This window comes from Giraffa tippelskirchi, chromosome 1, assembly GCF_054371585.1.
Source record: "Giraffa tippelskirchi isolate mGirTip1 chromosome 1, T2T-mGirTip1v1.2.pri, whole genome shotgun sequence".
NCBI classification, from domain to species: domain Eukaryota; kingdom Metazoa; phylum Chordata; class Mammalia; order Artiodactyla; family Giraffidae; genus Giraffa; species Giraffa tippelskirchi.
The window spans coordinates 29,560,058-29,584,835 of NC_137275.1; the positions used below are offsets into that span (position 1 = coordinate 29,560,058).

The 24,778-nt window shown below is 39.2% G+C and overlaps 1 protein-coding gene and 1 non-coding gene across 32 annotated transcripts in view; one reads left to right on the forward strand and one right to left on the reverse strand.

Moving 5' to 3' along the window:
* The window catches only part of RUFY3 (RUN and FYVE domain containing 3), a 153,658-nt gene that overhangs the window by 61,295 nt on the left and 67,585 nt on the right, over positions 1 to 24,778 (reverse strand). For 13 of the 31 annotated variants that reach the window (XM_081587404.1, XM_081587386.1, XM_081587366.1 and 10 more), the window contains one exon: positions 21,909 to 22,096. The exons of the other annotated variants lie outside the window; for them this stretch is intronic. In XM_081587404.1, coding sequence (XP_081443530.1) covers positions 21,909 to 22,086 — 178 coding nt within the window. In that variant the 5' untranslated portion in view covers positions 22,087 to 22,096. The remainder of the gene's footprint in view (positions 1 to 21,908; positions 22,097 to 24,778) is intronic. 31 annotated transcript variants of the gene reach the window in all.
* Positions 9,501 to 9,607, forward strand: LOC145521556 (U6 spliceosomal RNA). Its single transcript, XR_014065471.1, has one exon. It is a non-coding gene; the product is annotated as a U6 spliceosomal RNA (small nuclear RNA).

The following is a 24,778-nucleotide window of genomic DNA, read 5'->3' on the forward strand; positions in this document are numbered from 1 at the left end:
AATGTACAGTACTCTTTCCTCTTACTATAAATTCAACGTTTTTTAAAATTAAATTTGATTGGCGTATAGTTGCTTTACAATGTTGTGTTAGTTTCTACTGTATAGCAAGGTGAATCAGCTATATGTATACATATCCTCTTTTTTGGATTTCCTGCCCCACTATAAATTCAATATTCTTGTATACAGAATATTCCATGTGAGGCAAAAGGACAAGAATGTCAAGATTTCAAATATAAAAGATACTCCATTATAGTTTCTTCTAACAGTGTCTTAAGCTGTAAGATCATTATCTGTTCTGAAATAAAATTTGAGAACCTACAGAAATTTTTTAAAAAATGAATTAGCTTCATCCTTCAGAAACTCTGAAACCATTACACACAACTGCAACATTCATACTTAAACTCACAAAATCATGTGAATTTTATATGCATAAATACTTAGCAAATAAAAGTAAGTTCTCAGAGGATAAAGCATAACAAAAATAAGAAAGTGAGCAAAGAATACTTTGCCCATGATAAGCCTCTTTCTTAAAATATTTATCATGGAAGTCAGCATTGGATCTGAAGCAATAACTTGAAATAATCATCTAGAAAAAGAATGTATCATTTGTCCTATTCTCACAAGGTTATTAAATTATCACTGTAATTAAACTGGTTAACTTCGGTTCTCATGTGGTATAGCGATTTTCAAGTGGCGTGTAAGGGTACATTCCAGTGTCAAATATATGGTCAGTTATCCTGTAAAAATGTACCAAAAAACCAAAAATACATAAAAAGTTTAAATTTAAATTCAGAAAATAGGGAAGCAAATGGGGATCTAGTAAGGTGACATGTGATAAAAATGGAACTCTTTTGAAATGAAAACTACATATATAAAGGTTATTGTTAGGTCAGACCCAAAGATAGCTAATATAAAAAGAAAGCAAGTATCTCTACTCTATTACATTTGTATTGTCTTTCCATTAATGACTTTGCCCGGGCTCACATCCCAGCTCCACCCCTCACTGGCTGTTATGACCTTGGTCCAGAGACTTCATCTCTTTTTCCTGAGTCTCCTCATCTATAAAACACGGACAAGAACAGTACCTATCTTACAGCACTGTTGCAACGAGTAAAAGAGTAAACATCATTCCAAAATCTTTTATCTGATTATTTTCTGGCCAAATGAACTTTGAAATTCAGAATTTTATTTTTTTTAGAAAGGTGAAATGGCAATACTGAGGCCAACAAACATGCAGAACTAGCAGGGCCTGGGGCAGCACATCACAAGCAAGCACAGTAGTATTTCTACAGGAAATGAATGGATATTCAAATTAAACAGAATCAATACAGACTATAAATAGCCTCAAGTAAATTTAGGTCGTATTTCAGCACCAAATAAGTTCAGGCAAGCTTATGAAAAACGCTTTCAGAGCTTTTACTGGATTTTACGATTGTGGATCTGTATGTGTAGAACACTCAGAAAGCGTCTCATACAGAAAAAGCACAATTAGTGTCTCATACAGAAAAAGCACAATTCTATTATTTTACAATGAATTTGTGTTAAAATACATCATATACAGATATCTTTGCATATATGATTTTCAAGTATAATCCTCTGAAAATATACTGTGCTACAGATTTATATTGTGTAGCCTTATAGATTTATAAGAACCTATTTTTCTAACAATCATGTTATTTTTCTATATAGACTTGCTATATGACCTTGTGAAAATCAGTGACTATTCTTATTTTAGTCTTCATTTCTTTAACCAAAAACTACATCTGTCACCTAATAAAAGTCTATTTTATTAAGCAGAATATACAGAACCTCCAAAATCTATGCAAAGAAGAGCTCAGGAAAGTGAATTTCTAGGTGGTAGGTACAAGGGGTCTCTCTGACTTCCCCTTGGCATGTCTCATCTAGAGCACTTTCCTGTTCCATCCACACTTATTTTGTTTCTAAAACAACACTTAAAATCATGAGTGCCAGAATGACAGAATCAGTTTAAAAGAGACAGCCCTGCTCCCTGAAAGGTAAAAGGTATGTTTTCTCTTTTTAAAGTTGTTCCCCACTTTACCTTGGCATGCTTAGAATTGTACTGTAATAAAGAATGCATACCACAATATTCTTTTATAACCCCAAAGAAGAATTTATAAAAGATTTCTTTAAAAAATTGTGCCCCCTGGAATATGTTCAACTTGTTAAAACAACAATAACAAAAGCATGTAATATATGAATCAAAAAGGTGAGAGGCAGCAGAGCCAACTCCTGTCTCTTTCCCAGAACATTTCCTTTTTTGAGGAGTAGTAGTTTGTTGCCTCGAGTATGTTTCGCCTGGTCTAAAAGGCTATATTACTTTGAATTTTTGTCATAATTCATATTCACAGATTGCAACGAAGAGTAATATAGAGCCTTACTGGCTGATACAGAAGATAAGGTCTGGATTAAATTAAACTATGCTCTAGATAAAGCATAGTTCAGAGCTGTGGAGATCAGAACTGTGCCAGACGTGCACTCTAAATGTCGAGTGGTAAAGGGGTGCTTCCAAAGTTACGTTAGCTACTCGGTTCTCACTCAGAACACTGACTCACAAGGAAAAGGGTGTGGATTGTCACAGGGTGTGGTGCCACGAGACCAACGCGACATCAGGACCACTACTCCACTCGAAACACTTGGATTAAATGGCTAAACATGCTGCTCCTAATAGACTCTATCACCTTATTTTTAAGATCCATATGAACGAAGACATACTTTCAGTCAAGAGACAAGAGACAGGCTGCAACTGTACAAAGGCCCTGAATTTTCAAGGAAGCATAGCTTATTTCCTGGCTAAACGAGCAGACTAATTTACTTGGCCCTGAAAATATTTAATTCAGTGATACTGTAAGACATCTCTGAAAGAGATGGGAATACCAGATCATCTGACCTGTCTCTTGAGAAACCTGTATGCAGGTCAGGAAGCAACAGTTAGAACTGGACATGGAACAACAGACTGGTTCCAAATAGGAAAAGGAGTACGTCAAGGCTGTATATTGTCACCCTGCTTATTTAACTTATATGCAGAGTACATCATGAGAAACGCTGGGCTGGAAGAAACACAAGCTGGAATCAAGATTGCCGGGAGAAATATCAATAACCTCAGATATGCGGATGACACCACCCTTATGGCAGAAAGTGAAGAAGAACTAAAGAGCCTCTTGATGAAGGTGAAGGAGGAGAGTGAAAAAGTTGGCTTAAAGCTCAACGTTCAGAAAACTAAGATCATGGCATCTGGTCCCATCACTCCATGGGAAATAGATGGGGAAACAGTGGAAACAGTGTCAGACTTTACTTTTTTGGGCTCCAGAATCACTGCTGATGGTGACTGCAGCCATGAAATTAAAAGACGCTTACTACTTGGAAGGAAGGTTATGGCCAACCTAGATAGCATGTTTAAAAGCAGAGACATTACTTTGCCAACAAAAGTCCGTCTAGTCAAGACTATGGTTTTTCCAGTGGTCATGTATGGATGTGAGAGTTGGACGGTGAAGAAAGCTGAGCGCCGCAGAATTGATGCTTTTGAACTGTGGTGTTGGAGAAGACTCTTAAGAGTTTCTTGGACTGCAAGGAGATCCAATCAATCCATCCTAAAAGAGATCAATCCTGGGTGTTCATTGGAAGGTCTGATGTTGAAGCTGAAGCTCCAATACTTTGGCCACCTCATGCGAAGGGTTGACTCATTGGAAAAGATCCTAATGCTGGGTAGGATTGGGGGCGGGAGGAGAAGGGGACGACAGAGGATGAGATGGTTGGATGGCATCACCGACTCGATGAACATGGGTTTGGGTAGACTCCGGGAGTTGGTGATGGACAGAGAGGCCTGGCGTGCTGCAATTCATGGGGTCGCAGAGAGTCAGACACGACTGAGCGACTGAACTGAACTGAACTGTAAGACGGTTGCTCCTATGGTACATGGTGACTCAATGATGATGCAGTGTGTCTGGGGAAAGAGGCCCTGGCTTTGACGCTGGGCCTTGCCTAGCTACTCCTTTTCTCTCTCGACGATGGAGGGGGCGGGGGGAGGGCTGAAGCTCCCTCCCTCCTGAGAAGCACTGAAATAGCCACAAAGTGCCTCTCCACTGTTTAGGTACCCATGCTCGTGAGATCTCTCTTCTTGATATATTCTCTCTTCAGCATTATTACTATGGAGTCTGTAGTATAGACAACTGAGTTATACTCCAGTTTAGAGACAAAAGGAATCAAGTTACACTGTCTCCTTGAGGCTAGGTGTGTTTTCTTTTTTCTTTATTGGGGGTACAACTGCTTTACAATGTTGTGTTAGTTTCTGCTATACAATGAAGTGAATCAGCTGTATGTATACATATATCCCCTCCCTCTTGGATCTGCCTCCACCCCACTCATTCAGGTCACCACAGAGTACTGAGCTCCCTGTGCTATACAGCAAGATTCCACATATATGAGTCAATATATGTTTTTCTCTTTCTGACTTATACTTCACCCTGTGTGACACACTCTTAGGTCCATCCAGGTCTCTACAAATGACCCAATATTGTTCCTTTTTATGACTGGTAATATTCCATTGTCTGTATGTATGTGTGTGTGTGTATATACACACACGCAGACATATATATATACACACACACATCTTCTTTACCCATCTGTTGATGGACATTTAGGTTGCTTCCATGGTATCTTTGATTTAGAGTGTTACTTTTTGAAAGTTTACTAGTTTCTTGAGGGGAAATCCTTCCTGAAACCTAATCATTGATCACAAATAACTCTTTGAAGGACTGCTGTGAACATAAATGTTACTTAAGAGTACCTGTACTTAGTGCATCATAGGTAATAAATGTCAACTTTATGTTTACAAGAAACCAATGCATGCCCTGTATTTTGATTTGGCCACAAATTGGAGTCCTCTAACTATTTGTCATACTTATTTAAAGGAGATAGAGAGGACTGGATTGAAAAAAAAAAACAAAAACACTAAACTAATTATTAAACACAGGGTAAAAAACGTAAGTCAATGTTGAGTAGACCAAAGACAAATTTAGCAGCTGAGGCTCTGTTAAATTAACAATGATTGGGTTGGTAGCATAATAATACATATTAGCAAAGATAACTTTAAAAAAAATAAAAACAAAAACTAAGAGGTCTTGTTATAATAAACCAATAAGTTAGGCCAAGGTCTATTTTCTTCCCAAAGTATAGTAAAAAAAACAAAACTATTAGCAGAGAAATACAAACAATCCTAGAAAAAGTAATATTAAGTTATTGTGATACTGTGATTTATAATAAATATATATTTGGTTTTAATTTCCAGTTCCTGACACAGGTTCCTGAAACCTTATAAATTCCTAAGTGATAAGAACACTAGGAGTATCTTTTGTTCTCATGATATTACTCTGGGGGTCTCTCAAATGGGAGTTGGTTCCCATAATTAAAAGCTTGGAATTATCAGCACGCCACGACCACTTCTCTGGAGAGACAAGAGGGGCTCAAAATGGAGTTACTAATGGGTCTTATCCATGTAAGGAAGCCTCCTTAAAATTCCAATAGTATGGGGTTCGAAAGCTTTCAGGTTGGTGAACACATTCATGAACCAGGAGGGTGATGTACATCAACTAGACAGGGACAGATGCTTCTGTGCTCTGGGCCTCCCAGACCTCACTCTACGTGCCTCTTCATCTGGCTGTACCTCTGTATCCTTCATCACATCCTTTCATAAACTGGCAACAAAAGTTAAGAGTTTCCCTGAGTTCTATGAGCTGTTTAGCAAATAACTGAATTCAAGAGAGAGAAGGTCATGGGAACCTCCGATTTGTAGCCCAGTCAGATAGAAATGGTGGATAACCTGTGGACCTACCACTTGTAGCTCAAGTCTGTGTGTGGTGGGGGTCGGGGTAGTCTTGAGGATTTGAGCCCTTGACCAGTGGGATCTGACGCTATCTCCAGGGAAACAGAGTTAAAAATGAGTTAAACTGTGGGAACACCCTGCCCGTGTCACAGAATTGTTTGTTATTGGAAAAAATCCCACACATTTGGTGACAAGAAGTGTCAGAAATAAAGCGTTATTTGCGTGAAAGTACAAGAGAGGCACAAAAGGAGAAATGAAGGTTTTTCCAATATGAATACCAACATTTGATCCATTTAACATTTACTGAGCATGAACAGACAGCAAAGGGCTTTACGGAGGCAGTTAGTACAGTTAGTCTGCACAGAAGATACAAAGATGAAATCTCCATAAGACATTGCACGTGAGGAGAACTAAGTAGCTATGACACAAGGCATCAGAGAGGTTGTCTAGTAGCTAAGTTGTGTCCAACTGTTTTGTGACCCCAAGGACACTAGCCCACCAGGCTCCTCTGTCCACAGGATTCTCCAGGCAAGAATACTGGAGTGGGTTTCCATTTCCTTCTCTAGGGGATCTTCCCGACCCAGGGATCGAACCCACATCTCCTGCACTGGCAGGTGGATTCTTTACCACTAAGCCAAAGGAAAGATTAAAATGGATTCCTAAGTCAGGTGAGCTGGTAGGTGACACAGGGCCTGATGGGGAGTGAGAGGACGAGAAAAAGGGCTTCCCCCACATCAGGAGACCCCTTTGCCTTCTTGCCTGAATGGCTGCAATGGCAGAAAATAACATCTCTGATTAACTAGACCTCTACTGGGTAGCTGCTGCCAATAGAACAGGACATGGCGACATTCTCAGATAAGACAGAGTACATCTCAGACATACCCTAAGTTTTACAGCTCTAGAAGAAAGAAAAAAGCAGCTCCAGCAGCCTTTTTACCCCAGAAAGTAAATGCTAGCAATCTTAAGAGAAGCATGCAATTTCTCAGTGTACAATCAGAAGTAAAACTCATTCTCTTCAGCACAGGACATTGTCACTAGCTTAAAGAAATAAGAAAAACAAGCAAACAGATAAAAATGTTACACAGTTTACAGCTACTGAATCAACTGTCCTAAAAAACCACACTGTTTCCTTTGAGAGTTTAGATTTTAATACAGTGTGAGAAACCACAACCATCTACAGCAGCCAAAAATAAAAATGAGTTGCAAGGAGGTAGCCAATGGGAAAATTCATGATACCATGGCATTACTTTTTTTTTAATGTTATGGCAGCTTGGAAATGTGTATAAAAAATTAAAATACATTACTATTTGACCCAGAAATTCCACTTCTAAAAAAGAAAATTGTTCAAGTTAGAAACACAATGATATACCAAGAATGTTTGTGGTAGCCTAATTTAGAAATAACCTAAATGCTTGTAATAAGGGAGTAAAGAAATTATGGCACATCCAGACAACTAAGGCATTAAAGGAGGTGGTACAGATTTCCATCTACTGATGTGGAGAGAAAAATGGCAGTCACACAACACAGGTATGGAATGATCTTATGTGTACAAAATTGTGTGAGTTTGTAAATGAAATCCATGGGTATATATTAAAAAAGAGAATCTGGTTACTAAATCTTACTAGTGGTTATTAATAGGTGCTAGAATTTTAGATGAATTCTGTTTTATATTTTCTACTTTTCTGTATTCTGTGACTTTTAAAATGTGAATATATTATTTTTAACTAGAAAAATAAAGTTGCTTTCACTAAAATATTACATAGTAATACTAAATGTATTTTCTAGAAGAACCCCATCAATTTTAATACACTGATTTAATTTTAATTATGGGGAAAATATTTACTTAGGGGCTATTTCCTAATAAGTCTGTTTCACTGTCCCTCTACACATGTATTTCTAAGCTCATCAAACTCTTCTATCTGTTCTCTGACAAGGCTCAAATATGAAAAACTGCAAGGGAATGAATTTAACATTTACTTCCCTGTACTCAAAAGCACTTTGTAGCAATCCAAGTGACTGGTGGCGGCTGGAACAATCACAATGGAAAATCATGCCCCATTATACTCTCCACCTTCCCCAAAAGGGGCACAACCAAAAAACCGCAAATAATACAGAACCAGAAGTGAAGAGTAATCTTCCCTGGTGGCTCAGTTGTAAAGAATCTGCCTGCCAATGAAGGAGATGAGGGTTCAGTCCCAGGATGGCAACATCCTCTGGAGAAGGAAATGGCAACCCACTCCAGTATTCTTGCCTGGGAAATCCCATGGACAGAGAAGCCTGGTGGGCTATAGTCCATGGGGTCTCAAAAGAGTCAGACATGACTGAATGACTAAGTGAAGAGCAGAGAAGACTGGGTTCTCTCAAATGACAGCCATGCTCTCTTCCCAGTCAGGTCTCACAGTGCCCAGGCCTGGGAATCCAACAACTTGAATTCCTGAGCTCCAACACTGAGTTCAGTTCAGTTCAGTCGCTCAGTCGTGTCCGACTCTTTGCAACTCCATGAACCTCCCTGTCCATCACCAACTCCCGGAGTCCACCCAAACTCATGTCCATTGAGTTGGTGATGCCATCCAACCATCTCATCCTCTGCCGTCCCCTTCTCCTCCTGCCCTCAATCTTTCCCAGCATCAGGGTCTTTTCAAATGAGTCAGCTCTTCCCATCAGGTGGCCAAAATATTGGAGTTTCAGCTTCAACATCAGTCCTTCCATCACGGAGTACTAGTTATGTAATCTGGTATAGCATTTACCTCTGGAAGATGATACATAGAGTCTGTGATTACCTTGGGACACTGGACCATCCAGCACTGGAAGCTGATGAGCCACAGAAGAGTTATTAATGATGTGAACTACAAAGGTACACATTAAAGTAAAAGCTCCATCCAAAAAAGGTCCAGAAAAAGCTCACCAACATAGAGCAAAGACAGTAGTAACGCACTGTGATTAATGACTGTGCACTAAAGCAGATGCCAATGACAGGAGTAATAAGGGGAAGAAACTGGAAGTAGACCTGAAGAAGGCTAATTTTAGGGAGAGCAGGTTACCATCAGCTCAGAGGCAGCACGGAGCTCTTCTATTGCTTCATTTATGGATTAGGGTGCAAAGAGAACCCTGCTGATATTTCTCCCCTATTCAGGATTCTATAAAATCCCAGAGGCAAGTGGGTAAAACTTATCGTACAAGGGAGACTAGCGAGGCTATTCCCAAATCAGAGCAACAAGAAGGAATGAAACTTGTCCAGAAAACGTTGTCTGGCAGGCTTTTGAGATGCCAATAGAATCTATAATCTCTTCACCATGAGAATTTCACAAAGACTGCCCTGTACACGCGTAATCACAACTCAGAGAACCTGACCATGTAAACTTGAGGCTAACCAGCTGGTAGCAACAAATGTTCCAGTAATCTCACTGAGGGCAGATTACAAAAGGAGGTGTGCCAAAGGGAAGAACAGTAATGTGATTCTATAAAATAGACAATCCTACCCACTGCAGCCCTGAAATTAAAAGACGTTTGCTCCTTGGAAGAAAAGCTATGCCCAACCTAGACAGCATATTAAAAAGCAGAGACAATTCTTTGCCAACAAAGGTCCGTCTAATCAAAGTGATGGTTTTTCCAGTAGTCATGTATGGATGTGAGAGCTGGACTACAAAGAAAGCTGAGAGCTGTGCTTCCTTTGGCAGCACATATACTAAAATTGGAATGATACAGAGAAGATAAGCATGGCCCCTGCGCAAGGATGACACACAAATTCGTGAAGCGTTCCATATTTTACCATACACAAAAATAAACTCAAAATGGATTAAAGATCTAAACGTAAGACGAGAAACTATAAAACTCCTAGAGGAAAACAGAGGCAAAACACTCTCCGACATAAACCACAGCAGGGTCCTCTATGACCCACCTCCCAGAATATTGGAAATAAAAGCAAAAATAAACAAATGGGACCTCATTAAAATTAAAAGCTTTTGCACAACAAAGGAAACTATAAGCAAGGTGAAAAGACAGCCTTCGGAATGGGAGAAAATGATAGCAAACGAAGCAACGGACAAACGATTAATCTCAAAAATATACAAGCAACTCCTGCAGCTCAATTCCAGAAAAATAAACGACCCAATCAAAAAGTGGGCCAAAGAACTAAACAGACACTTCTCCAAAGAAGACATACAGATGGCTAACAAACACATGAAAAGATGCTCAACATCACTCATTATCAGAGAAATGCAAATCAAAACCACAATGAGGTACCATTTCACGCCCATCAGAATGGCTGCTATCCAAAAGTCTACAAGCAACAAATGCTGGAGAGGGTGTGGAGAAAAGGGAACCCTCTTACACTGTTGGTGGGAATGCAAACTAGTACAGCCACTATGGAGAACAGTGTGGAGATTCCTCAAGAAACTGGAAATAGAACTGCCATATGACCCAGCAATCCCACTGCTGGGCATACACACCGAGGAAACCAGAATTGAAAGAGACACGTGTACCCCAATGTTCATTGCACCACTGTTTATAATAGCCAGGACATGGAAGCAGCCTAGATGCCCATCAGCAGAAGAATGGATAAGGAAGCTGTGGTACATATACACAATGGAATATTACTCAGCCATTAAAAAGAATACATTCGAATCAGTTCTAATGAGGTGGATGAAACTGGAGCCTATTATACAGAGTGAAGTAAGCCAGAAAGAAAAACACCAATATAGTATACTAACACATATATATGGTATTTAGTCAATCAGTAAAGATAACCCTGTATGCGAGACATCAAAAGAGACACAGATAAATAGAACAGTATTATGGACTCTGTGGGAGAGGGCGAGGGCGGGATGATATGGGAGAATGGCATGGAAGCATGTAAATTATCATATGTAAAATGAATCGCCAGTCCAGGTTCAGTGCATGATACAGGGTGCTCGGGGCTGGTGCACCGGGATGACCCGGAGGGATGGGATGGGGAGGGAGGTGAAAGGGGGGTTGTGGAAGGGAGAAAACGTGTACACCCATGGTGGATTCATGTCAATGTTTGGCAAAACAAATACAATATCATAAAGTTAAAAAATAGAAAATAAACTAATAGAAAAAAAAAAAGAAAGCTGAGAGCTGAAGAATTGAGGCTTTTGAACTGTGGTGTTGGAGAAGACTCTTGAGAGTCCCTTGGACCGCAAGGAGATCAAACCAGTCAATCCTAAAGGAAATCCTGAATATTCTTTGGAAGGACTGATGCTGAAGTTGAAACTCCAATACTTTGGTCACCTGATGTGAAGAACTGACTCACTGGAAAAGACCCTGATGCTGGGAAAGAGTGAAGGTGGGAGAAGAAGGGGGTGACAGAGGATGAGATGGTTGGATGGTATCATCGACTCAATGAACATGAGTTTGACTAAGTTCTGGGAGTTGGTGATGGACAGGGAAGCCTGGCATACTGCAGTCCATGGGGTCGCAAAGAGTCGGACACGACTGAGAGACTGAACTGAATTGACCCACTCAGGTTTTATTTTCTGAACATAGGATAGGAGTAAATTAAATGCTGTACTGAATGCACCCAAGTCTAGACACTGGGCCACTTGTGCACTGTATGAAGCATATAGTCAGCTTTGAAAACAAAGTATGCCAAAAAGTAACCTTTTTTGGCCTGGTACTTGGAAAAACTCAAAATGTCTAGCTAGAAATATTAAAAAATTATACTGGAGACTGAATCCAAAGCAGTAGTCCTGCTTTTAGAATTACGGTAACTGTTCGTGGATGTGGGAAACTCTGTCACAGAAGATACTTAACTCTGAGATAGACAGATGGATGAGTACACAACTATAGTTTTCATAAAGCTGTTTTCTTTAAAGAAAAAACAACACAGTATCCTGATTATAGTAATATATCCTCTTATAGAATATGAGGGGGCAACAGGATGAGATGGTTGGATGGTATCATTGACTCCATGGACATGAGTTTGAACAAGCTCTGGGAGATAGTGAAGGACAGGGAAGCCTGACGTGTGGCAATCCATGGGGTCACAAAGAGTAAGTCACAACTAAGCGACTGAACAATAATAAGAATATTTGGAAGACATAAGGAAGTATGAAGATTATAAAAATCCTGTCATTCCACTCTCCAGAGAAAACCACTTTTTACATTTTTGGTACATTTCCTTTCACTTGGGTGTACATGTATCTATATTTAAATCAATTTGTGATCACAGTGTATATATGGCTTGGGAGACAGCTTTTAAAAGTTACTATACTTTAAAACAATACCCTAGACCACTAAATAGTCTTCCATAACACCATTATCAATGTTTGTGGTACTGATGCTCTACAATTTATTGAATAATTTTCTTGTTAGGTTATTTAAGTTATATTTAAAGTTTTGCTACTATAAATTATAATACTGTGATGATTATACATACTTGTATATTTTGCCCATATCTCTGATTATTTTCTTAGGATAAATGTCTGGTATAACCACTGGAACTTAATTTTTGAGGTACCTGATTCACATTGATAAAGCGATTTTCAAAAAGGCTGTGCCAATGAATATTCTACTAGCACCTGAATTTTCCTATATTTTCATCAGCGCTGAATATTAATTCACAGGTATGTTCAACAAAAAATTACTTGTTATATTAAAATTCTATTTTCAAAATAAAATACAATGAGTCTGAATTATGAGCTAAGTGATTTAAAAAAAATTAAAGGGACTTCTCTGGTAGTCCAGTGGTTAAGAGTCTGCCTTCCAATGAAGGGGACACAGGTTCGATCCCTGGTCAGGGAACTAAGATCCCACATGCCACAGGGCAACTAAGCCTGCATGCCACAATGAAAGATCCTACGTGCAGCAACTAGGACCCAATACAGCCAAATAAATAAATAAATAAAAGAGCTTTAAAAAAAATAAAAAAATTAAAATATCCAGAAATCATAAGTTGTTTGTAATAGAAGGTAAGGTATTACAATAGTCTTTTCTTTTAAAAGTGACTGTTTTCTGGGGATTATGGGGCATTTGTGTGTGTGTGCTCACATGCTCAGTCGTGTCTGACTCTTTGCGACCCCATGGATTGTAGCCTGCCAGGCTCCTCTGTCTATGGGATTCTCTGAAAATATTAGAGTGGGTTGCCATTTCCTCCTCCAGGGGATCTTCCCCATCCAAGGATGGAACCCGATTCTGTTAGGTCTTCTGCATTGGCAGATGGATTCTTTACCACTAGCACCATATGGGCACTGAGTTCACCCAAAGTGTATTAGATAGCTACCATAAACAGTATATATAAAAATATGAGGCCTTCTTAAGGGTGCAAAAGAAAAGTTTTGCCCTAAAGAACTTTCTGTATAATTTTATAAAAGTATGAATCACACAGGCTAAAATAAATCAACAGAGAATGATGTCAAGTGTATTCAATCAAGTGATGGAGACAGAACCCAACGATTCAGGAGATGAAGGATCCTGGACTTGCTAAAGAAGGTTCATGGATGAAGGGAGTCAGGAGTCCTTTCTGATTTCTAATTTAATGTCAGTAAGAAGAATTTAAAGCAGAAATAGTATTAACAACAAGAATAATCATTTTTTCGGTGAAGTACAGAATCACAGCCTGGTTGAAATAGGCAAGTATTGAAAACGAGTTTGAAAAAAACATTTGATAAGTAAAATTATCCAAAAGAAGGGCATGGCAATAGTTGGCTAAAGAATAAGGATTCACATATGCGAGACAGAATAAGAGACACAGATGCATAGAACAGTCTTATGGACTCTGAGGGAGAAGGTGAGGGTGGGACGTTCTGAGAGAGTAGCATTGAAACATGTATATTATCATATGTGAAACAGAACACCATTCCATGTTCTATGCATGAGACAAATGCTCAGGGCTGGGGCAATGGGACGACCCAGAGGGATGGGATGGGGAGGGAGGTGGGAGGGGGGTTCAGGATGGGGAACACATGTAAACCCATGGCTGATTCATGTCAATGTATGGCAAAAACTACTACAATATTGTAAAGTAATTAGCCCCCAACTAAAATAAATAAATTTATTAAAAAATAATAATAATAAATTAAAAAAAATAAAGAATAAGGATTCAACATAGTTATTGTTTCTGACAATCCATAATTATGAACATTACTGCTACCACAAACAGCTTTCTATGTCACTTTGCACATTCATTTGAGAAACATTTAAAATTTAGCACATAAAGGTGCCACCTGCCCACCAGGTCAGTCTCAGCAGTGTATTATTTTTATTGTTTGACAGCATCTGTACAATCATATAAATATTTTTACAGACTTTATAAAAATGGGTGGAAAGAGAAAAAAAAAACCAAGTGGATAAAATGCTAAGGTATCCAATTTAACTGATGGCAATTGCCAAGTATGCCCCAAACGGCATGCTTCTGGCCACATTTGGGTGCTCCCTGGACATAAGCTGGCCAATACCATGTTCAACTGTGTATAAAATGGATGGAAATATGTCACCAGAGACTGGGAAGATGATGTCCTTTATTATGTGCGGGTCTATTGCTGGACTTACACTCACTGAATTCTGGTATAGAAGAGTTGCATGTAGGTTGGATCCAGGCGCCCGAATGAGTCCTAGCTCCACCACTTACTACATCGCTGTCAATCTGTAAAATGGGGATGACAGTACCTAGGCCTAATGGGTTTTTGTACGGATTAAATGAGGTAATACATACATATATATTACTTAGAGCAAACAGTTCCTGGCACAAAGTAGCTGCTCAATAAAAGACAGCATCTCTTCCTGCACCACTGTGGCCATCACTTTTTCAAGAATATTCTACATTCAATATAAAGACTGTCTGAAACAGACTCTTGTACAAGAATGAAAAGTTTATTTTCATGAAGACTTACTTGGCAATTTTATAAAGAATGAATCAGTATAATACGAAGAGAAATGGCTTGGAGAAAAGCTGAAAGTAGGTGTGGGAATCTGAATGTGACATAGTTAGACCCTGGTAGTTGTGAAAATGAAAAGGGAAGACAAAATTAAGTCTTTGTGGTAGAAAAGAGCACCTCTCTCTCTTTTATGCCCTAACACATATAGTACTATTCGTTTAATCATAATAGAAAAATACGATAGCTGGATGCCTTAAATACAGTTTATATAATTTCATACACACACACACACCCAAATGCAGAAAAGATCATTTATATATAACTAAGTGATACTTTGGATATCATTAACAAATGTTTATTTATGAAAATAACTGAAGCCTTGATTTTTCATCAACTTCAGTTAAAGCGGTTTCATTTAAGAATCTTTGAGTGTCACATGGTTCATAATTAGCAGAAAATACATGTTCATCATCAAAAATATAAGGGAAGGTTCACACATAAATATGTGAAAATAGAAAGTCTACTCACAAACTTGCATGTTACTGGTATTCAATATTAGGAGCAATGATTGTTTTATTTTTCTGTTAATTGGGAGAAATTCTTATTTCAGTCTTTTTCAAGAGAGCTATTAAAATTCACATATTATATGATGATTTAATATATACTTATTTTATTAAAATATGCTAGTAAACACACACACTAATGAACTTAAACTACCGCACAATTGCACTCATCTCACATGCTAGTAAAGTAATGCTCAAAATTCTCCAAGCCAGGCTTCAGCAATACGTGAACCGTGAACTTCCAGATGTTCAAGCTGGTTTTAGAAAAGGCAGAGGAACCAGAGATCAAATTGCCAATATCCGTCGGATCATCAAAAAGCAAGAGAGTTCCAGAAAAACATCTATTTCTGCTTTATTGACTATGCCAATGCCTTTGACTGTGGGGATCACAATAAACTGTGGAAAATTCTGAAAGAGATGGGAATACCAGATCATCTGACCTGTCTCTTGAGAAACCTGTATGCAGGTCAGGAAGCAACAGTTAGAACTGGACATGGAACAACAGACTGGTTCCAAATAGGAAAAGGAGTACATCAAGGCTGTATATTGTCACCCTGCTTATTTAACTTATATGCAGAGTACATCATGAGAAACGCTGGGCTGGAAGAAACATAAGCTGGAATCAAGATTGCCGGGAGAAATATCAATAACCTCAGATATGCAGATGACACCACCCTTATGGCAGAAAGTGAAGAAGAACTAAAGAGCCTCTTGATGAAAGTGAAAGAGGAGAGTGAAAAAGTTGGCTTAAAGCTCAACATTCAGAAAACTAAGATCATGGCATCTGGTCCCATCACTTCATGGGAAATAGATGGAGAAACAGTGGAAACAGTGTCACACTTTATTTTTTTGGGCTCCAGAATCACTGCTGATGGTGATTGCAGCCATGAAATTAAAAGACGCTTACTCCTTGGAAGGAAGGTTATGGCCAACCTAGATAGCATATTTAAAAGCAGAGACATTACTTTGCCAACAAAAGTCTGTCTAGTCAAGGCTATGGTTTTTCCAGTGGTCATGTATGGATGTGAGAGTTGGACGGTGAAGAAAGCTGAGCGCCAAAGAATTGATGCTTTTGAACTGTGGTGTTGGAGAAGACTCTTGAGAGTCCCTTGGACTGCAAGGAGATCCAATCAATCAATCCATCCTAAAGGAGATCAATCCTGGGTGTTCATTGGAAGGTCTGATGTTGAAGCTGAAACTCCAATACTTTGGCCACCTCATGCGAAGAGTTGACTCATTGGAAAAGACCCTGATGCTGGGTAGGATTGGGGGCAGGAGGAGAAGGGGACGACAGAGGATGAGATGGTGGATGGCATCACTGACTCGATGGACATGGGTTTGGGTAGACTCCGGGAGTTGGTGATGGACAGGGAGGCCTGGCGTGCTGCAATTCATGGGGTCGCAAAGAGTCAGACACGACTGAGCCACTGAACTGAACTGAATGAACTTATTCACTGTTTAAACACTTCAGATTTTACTGTTAAAAAATAACATTATACACAACCAGAAAAGAAGAAATATACTATTTCATCACTAACCCTAACATTTTGTCCCTGGTAGAGCATGTAGTTTTATTAGTATTTCTTATCAAAGAAGTGAAAACTTACTGGAAAGAAAATTTGGAGAGGCTGAAAATCTTTCAGCTCTGCTATCTGGGTCTCTGCAAATGCTATCTCTTCTCCATTCCCCACCCCTAACATCCCTTGCCTCCAGTTTATAACCAGATTAACTCTTGCACATCCTTTAGGTCTTAGTTCAAACATTACTTACTTCAACTGGAAAATTTCCCTGGAACTTCCTAATAAAACATGTTTGGCTCTGTACCATAGCACTCATGCATGCATGATCAGTCATGTCTGACTGTTTGTGACGCTATGGACTGTAGACCTTCAGGCTCCTCTGCCCATGGAATTATCCTGGCAAGAATACTGGAGTGGGTTGCCATTTCCTCATCCAGGGGATCTTCCCAGCCCAGGAATCAAATCTGCATCTCCTGTGTTGGCAGGCGGATTCTTTACTGCTCAGCCACCTGGGAAGCCATTTTATCAATGCTTGTTGAAGTACCCCACCTCCTGCTTGTCAATAAGCTCAGAAAATACAGAGGAGCAGGCTTGGACACTGTACTATATATACCTCAGGACCTAGCATAGCATGGAGCATAAATTACAGGTGGGATACTTAAGTGTATGCTGAATGAAGTGCTGAGGGTCTGATCTTATGATCAAAATAACGCACGTTTTTCTAAACATTTATTTTCTTTGGGGGTTCTAATGGTCCCTAAGGTTTTTTCTTCCCCAGGAAAAATAAGGTACAGATAAAAAATTTTATATATAATTTTTTGGATCATCTTCCCAGGGTTAGAAGCCCTGAACTAGACTGTAGTAATTGATGCTATGAAGTTTCTTGGTAAACAGCCATTTGGCTTCCCCTGACAAAATGCCCACTGGGACATGCACTTTTTTCATTAAAACATATACAGTTCCCAGGCAGAATGGGGTTTTACTCTTGTGCAATGATACTAATGAGTAAAAATACATTAGTAAATATCAATGGAGTTATTTCAGAACCAGACACTTTCAGTAGTTACCAAAAAACAAACACTTCCTATTTCATCTTCAGGGGATTTTTTTTTCCTTGCTTATTGTATCAGCAGATTATTCCCTACTAAATGGGAAAATCTGATCTGAAATCTACACCCATACTGTCCCTTGGGAAGTATGGTCACTATGGATTAGAATTCCATGTCCAGTTCCTACGAAACATGATTGTCCTTTAGCAACTAAGTAGTTCACACTTGTTTTACAGTAGCCTCTGACATCGTTGTTTCATCTTTTTTCCTTGACTGTGAATTCACTGAGGGCAAGGGCCATTATTTCTTAATCTCTAGAACTGGATTTTGCATCAAGGGATGCTGAATAAATATTTCGGATCAACTGACAGACCAAACACATGTAGTACAGTGGTACAAGATCCTTACATGTAGTACAGTATGATTACTACAATCACAGATGTTACATACAAGCTAGCTCCTTATACATTTCTGTATAAGTGCCAGATACTCTAAATGAACACTAAAGCAAAATGTGACTACCAGGGGAAAATGGGACACTTATGCAGTAACGATGTGTCTGAAGTCGGTTATCACACACAGTTTTCTATAACCAAAGGTCTCTGTAACTTGAAAATCAAAGGCTTGACCAGAGGTTCTCTTCTTGATGTGTCTGCTGCTGTATCGTTTCTTCATAGTCTGCCTCTTACTATCTGTATTTGAAAAAGGTATTTTCTAAGTCAAAAAATAATTCAAATCTTAAGAGTTACCTTTGTAACCAAATGGTCTATTTTACTGTACTAACCTGATCTATTTCACTTCTCAATGTCAGTTTCCTCTTCTTTAAAAGAAAGTTATTGGGAAAACAAGTATTTCTTGATAACTGAGTTTTATTTTTAACCAATTATTTTCCTGTTTGCAAAGGCCCAAGAAAGGACAATGCTGAAATATGAATTTAAGCTACTAAACACATTTAGTCTGTCCGGCAAACAACTAGTTTAGACTATTCCAGAAAGTTAGATACAAAAACAGAAACAAAACTAGAAATACATACTAAAAAGGCAAGAGATTTAACAATGGGGCTTACAACTGTTGAAGCTCAAACCACTGCTTCATGAATAACTATTACACAAATAACTAACATGTATAGGGTACTTTACATTAAATATCTTGCTTAATGCTCCTAACCTACTATCGGGACTACCACTCCTAACAACTTACTATAGCCCAGCCCAGCATCTCACTGTGTGCCGCTTGAAATGTCCCTTCCAGTCCCCACCCACAACAGTATCTGCCTGTGATCCCACAGTCATCATACAAGGTGGAGCCTGGTCCAAGTGTCACTTCCTGGATGAAGCCTTTCCTGAACCTTCTTCTTGCAATCAAACATTTGGAAATTTGTTCCAGGTTTTTACAAAAGTGTACTAAAAGAAACGAGAGATAGCTGATCTCCTTGACCACCAATAAGTACTGAAATGATGAAGTGAGTTTTTCTTTTCATGTATTTAAGAGTTAAGGTGGGCTGAAACTCTGGGTCTGGTCTACACTGTGGGCAGCAGAGTGAAGACAAGAGCTGTTTTCAGAAAACAAAAGTTGGAAACCACAAAGCTTCTACCAATGAGGCCACAACGAGATTATCGTCTTAAGAAGATAACACGACATTTTTGCCCATTTTCTCTCGTGGGAGTCGGGGGCCCCAACACAGAGTTTGCACAGGCAGATGTCCTTCCTTCTGTCTACGAATCAACTGGGAACTGTTCTGTGAACACTCTCTGTGTCTGGGCACCAAGTACTCTATTTTGTCAACACAGTAGGGTTCCTGTTATCACGGGTCCAGCAATCACCACTTAAAGGTTAATAGCTAAATTAAACTTAACAACTGTCTCTAGCATTAATATTAAAGCAGACATTTCTTGGGTTTAAGTGACTGTTTAGACATCCAGAGTCGGCCAGTAGAGCAAGGAAACAAAATCCCTGTCTTTTATTTACCTGGCTTCCTAGATCACTAAACCTATGGATGTTTTCTTGGGCCTGGACTTTCTTTTATTACTTCTAGTACTAATAATTTGAAATTGTTGCTTCTTTTACCCAGTTGAAGGCAGAATTCCAAAATTCACTGCAAGCCTTTCTCTATTTTCCTCCACCCCTTCTCCAGTTGACTCTAAGGTGTTGGAAACTTTCTATTTGTCTGTTTCCCCCTAACCCAAGGATGTGTCACTTGAGCTTAGGTTGCAGCCCTCATATGGTTTCCATCACAGCTTTCTCCATAGAGAATTCAAACAACACCACTACAAATGCTTACGTGAACCAAGCAGCTCACTTTTGCTTACTCACAGGAATCTTGCTCAAAAAACAAATAGGTATGCAAACAATTGTTGCTGTTGTTCAGTCACTAAGTAGAGTCCGACTCTTCCTGATCCCAAGACTGTATCCCAACAGGCTCCTCTGTCCACGGGGTTTCCCAGGCAAGGATACAGGAGTGGGTTGCCATTTCCTTCTCCAGGGGATCTTCCTGACCCAGAGACTGAACCTGTGTCTCTTGCATTGGCAGGCAGATTCTTTACCACTGAGCCATCTGGGAAGCCCATTCAAATGATTAAATTTGTTCAAAATTAGAGACAATGACACACTTAATTTTATAATTAAGGGAATATATGATATTGTGTGACTTTCAAAATAAATATTTTTAAAAACAAAATATGCAGACTGAGGCATCCGCTGAAAAGACTTCTTGGTAGCATTCTCAAAATGTACTTTTCTTCCCTAAAGACTTTTAAAGCTCAGGAGGCTGTTCTAAACAGTACTGGCATTGTATGTGCCTCCAGCTGATGTCTCCTGACCACCTCCTGACCACCGTGCAGCACATTCTGAAACTCAGAGCCAAAGGAAGCTGTCCAACAGACAAACCAATTGTTAAAGGGTGCAAAGGGCCTTAGAAACTACTTAAACATTGCCCTTAAAGACACACCCAAATGACTGCTTTGTGCTTCCATGTTAACCCTCTCTAAAAGCGGCTAACTGGGAAAATAAAATCCTTTTCAGACACAAAGAGTGAAATCTGAGTCATGATAAGATTGCAATGCTTGGTCAAGGGCAAGGAATCACTTTTTCTAACACAACTGCTAGGTGTAATTCACCTTGCGCCCTCTGTCCTGCAGTATGCCTAAACACTGGGCAGATTTTATGTAAAATTTATTCTGATATGTGAGCATTTCTTTCTTCATTATTTTAGGGGTAGAGAACAAACACTAGCTAAGAGGCCAGTCCACAAAAGTACAAAACAATTTGATTCAAATTCATTTTCTTCCTTATGGTATTCAGTTCACAAAATTTAGGGGTAGAAGATAAAAGCCTCTCAGAATTTAGAAAAGGTTCTGGGAGAAAGTCACAAGTCAAGAGACTACACACGTCTCAAAGGGACTGACAGTGGAGATTTCACATGGGTAAACAGTTACCACAAACAGCTTATAAAGAGCAATGGCAATAGGTTCCATGGGTAGGAATTACCTTATCAATCATGCTTAACCTTTCAAGGTATTATGCTTTGTTGAGACCATATTCATTAAAGAAGCACTGAACGTAAAACTGGTTTCTCATCTAACCTTACAATCTATATTATTTTAGAGAAAGAATGTTTGACCATGTATTTGCCAGGTACCACAGCCTGTTTGACATTATATCCTGATGATAGGATACCCTTCGTGAGTGCTTCAACTATACCACATACGCTCCTATAATTAATTAGTCATGCTATTTTACCTTACTCTATTAAAAATAACTATAATTTCTATAACATGTTAGCATCTAATCAGAATTAATAGCTTTTCCATTGGTTGATTAGGGTCAGATGTGATAAGTGATCTCAAACGTTCTTTAGAGCCTCCAAGACAAAGAACTCTAAGCAAGCACCAGCATCTTTTGAAAGGATACCTCAGAGGGCAGGGAAAAAATATATTCCCCCAGTAAAGTAGAGAAGGGGAGCTGGTGGTAGGTTTAAGGATGAAAGGTTTTCAGGGCCATTAGCTCGTTTAGAGTATGGGTTCCTCCTGCCTCTCCCTGACCCTCCCAGCCCGATTAACAATGAGGATGCTGGTGAGATATTGGAGGACGGGTTCTGACCATACCTTCATGGGTAGGCTCTGGGTCAGGTGTAAGTGAGATGTCATCCAGCTCTCGCAGGCAGAGCCATTCTCCATCCATAGACACTCGGAATTTGCAAAGGTAGATGGTCTCCATGGCAGCCTGTGTGATCTTGTCAGTGGTGGGGGTTGGCATGTCGGTTGGAGGCGTCAGAGCAGACATGATGACTCAGCTGGGACCACAACACACACACACACACACACACACCAAACAAAAATAAATAAAAACCCTCCTCAACAAAAACCCCCAAATCCGAAGCTCTGCAACAAAGCTCTCAAGGAAAGAGGCGGGGGAGGGTTTAAAAAAAAAAAAAAAGACAGAAAAATATCTATGCTTTAAGCACCAAGTGTTCAAGATAAATAATTCTATGCTATCTTTTCTCAGAGGCAGTTCCTACCACATAGCAAAATAAGATGATGCTTGTCTTCTTCCAGCTTCTCTCCTGTTATCTTCCCTTCCCTACCCCCTTCTTTTTCAGCTGAGGCAGAGGCTTGAAATCCTGCACAGCCGTTGCTACCTTAGTTGGCTTTAAAAAAAACTGGCCTCTGTAACAGTAAGTGAAAAATCCTCCTTCTTTTTACAGAAAAAAAAATACAAAAGAAAAAAAAATGAACAAAAAATAAACCAATATTTTCTGTTTAGCTTAAAAAAAAAAATCCTGAATTGCAGAAATCACTTCCAGGATCTGCTCAGAGGAGCCGGGATGCTGAGTTCTAATAGGATTGGTTGTGCGCAGTAAGCAGGGTGTTGACCAAAATGGCTGACTAATGAACTGAACTGAAAATTCAAGCTCATGTGACCAGCTGCTCTGAACGTAGGGTGAGCAATTCCCAGGATGCTTTATAGATGCTGCTGATGCAGGGAGAGCAATTAGGCTGCCTGCTCTCATTGTGCACAACCCACTTCCAGACTGTGCTAGTCAAACTGTGATCAGACATAACACAATGCACGTATTCTCATCAATTCCCCTTGCTGTAGGATAAAAGGGCTGGGTAACAGGAGGACAGTTAATATTGGGTAACGCTGCACAGCAAAAATGGTAAAAGAGGTAGTTAGATTAATTTAACAAGCACATAATTCACTTCTTTTATCCTTATATACTTAGCTATCAAAATTCTTTGCTCTGCTAAAGGTGGTGTTTTAAGAAAAACTAAAGCAGATTTTTGATTTAAATATACTTTCAGGCATTCATAATTTCCTTCTCCAAAGTACAAAGACTTAATTTTTCAGATTGGACAGAAGTGCAAAAAAAAACACCTAGAAGTTTCGTCCTTCCTGATTTATGGCAGTCCCTCCTTCACTTCTGACACTGCTGTATTCACCAAGTTTCTACATTAGATTGTTTCTAGTAAGAGGATAAAACTATGCTATATCTTAAAATTTCTCTCACCCTGGAACATCCTAAGTGTACATTATCATATTCTATTTTGCATATTTTATTTTTCTATCTTTTGGCCACACCAAAAGGCGTGTGGGGTCTTAGTTCCCCGACCAGGGATTGATCCTGTGCCCTGTGCACTGGAAGTGTGGAGTTCTAACCACTGGACCACTAGGGAAGTCCTATCATATTATCTTAAACCAATCAACCAGTTTACCCATCTACATATCTATATTATCCAATGAGGCCTTTATGCCTTGGAAGTGAAAACTTAGGTACTTGTTTTCTGAGCTACATAAATAACAAAGAGATAAGGGATGACAGAGATTTTCTTTGAAAATGTTTTGGATGGTTGAACACAATTTTTTTTCTTTTGCTGAAGGGTCTGGTTTTAAGGAGGAACATAAAACTTCAAGATACGTCCCAAGATGATTTATTTTGTCCTAGGATTTCTTATGAGAGGGATATCTAACAACTGAAAGAAAAATTTCTTCTTGAGTATTATTAAAATGTCATAAATGTTACATATATATAAATAACTGAATCACTTTGCTGTATATCTGAAAGTAACACAACATTACAATTCAACTATACTTCAACAACAAAAATTCTTTAAAAAGTAAATGAAAAGGAAAGCCGTATTGGAATAAAGTGTTTACAGCAAATACAAAAAAAATTCGTAAATGCCTCCACCCTAATTTGAGATTGAGCTCAAAGGAAAAAATACTAAGAACCAAATTCTGTAGGTAAACAGGCATTTTCACACTGTTAGAGGGAAGGCAAACTGGCAAAATGTAAGAATGCATATACGTATGTACTTATTTATAATCAGGAAGAAAATTAGCAAGTTATAAGGAAAACAAAATATTCCAGGTAGGTTTATTCTTTTCTGTTTAAATCTCTTCCGACATTACCCCTACATCTGGACCAGACCTATTCCTTCATTCATTCAGTAAATATTCACTAAGAGTACTCCACATGCCAGGCACTCGGCATGGAGCAGTAAGATCAGAACACATTTTCTTTTTTTTTTTTTTTAGATCACTTTTTCAAGGAAGCAAACCGCAGCCATGAAATTAAAAGACCCTTGCTCCTAGGAGAGGAAAGCTATGACAAATCTGTGAAAGTGAAAGTCACATCCGACTCTGTATAGTCCATGGAATCCTCCAGGCCAGAATACTGGAGTGGGTAGCTTTTCCCTTCTCCAGGGGATCTTCCCAGCACAAGGATCGAACCCAGGTCTCCCGCATTGCAGTCGGATACTTTACCAGCTGAGCCACAAGTGACAAACCTAGATAGCTTTTTTTTGTTGTTGTTGTTAAATTTTATTTATTTGGCCCCACCAGGTCTTCATTGTGGCATGCAGGATCTTTAGTAGCAGCATGTGGGATCTAGTTCCCCGACCAGGGATTGAACCCAGGCCCCCTGCATTGGGAGCTCGGGGTCTTAGCCACTGGGCCACCAGGGAAGTCCCCC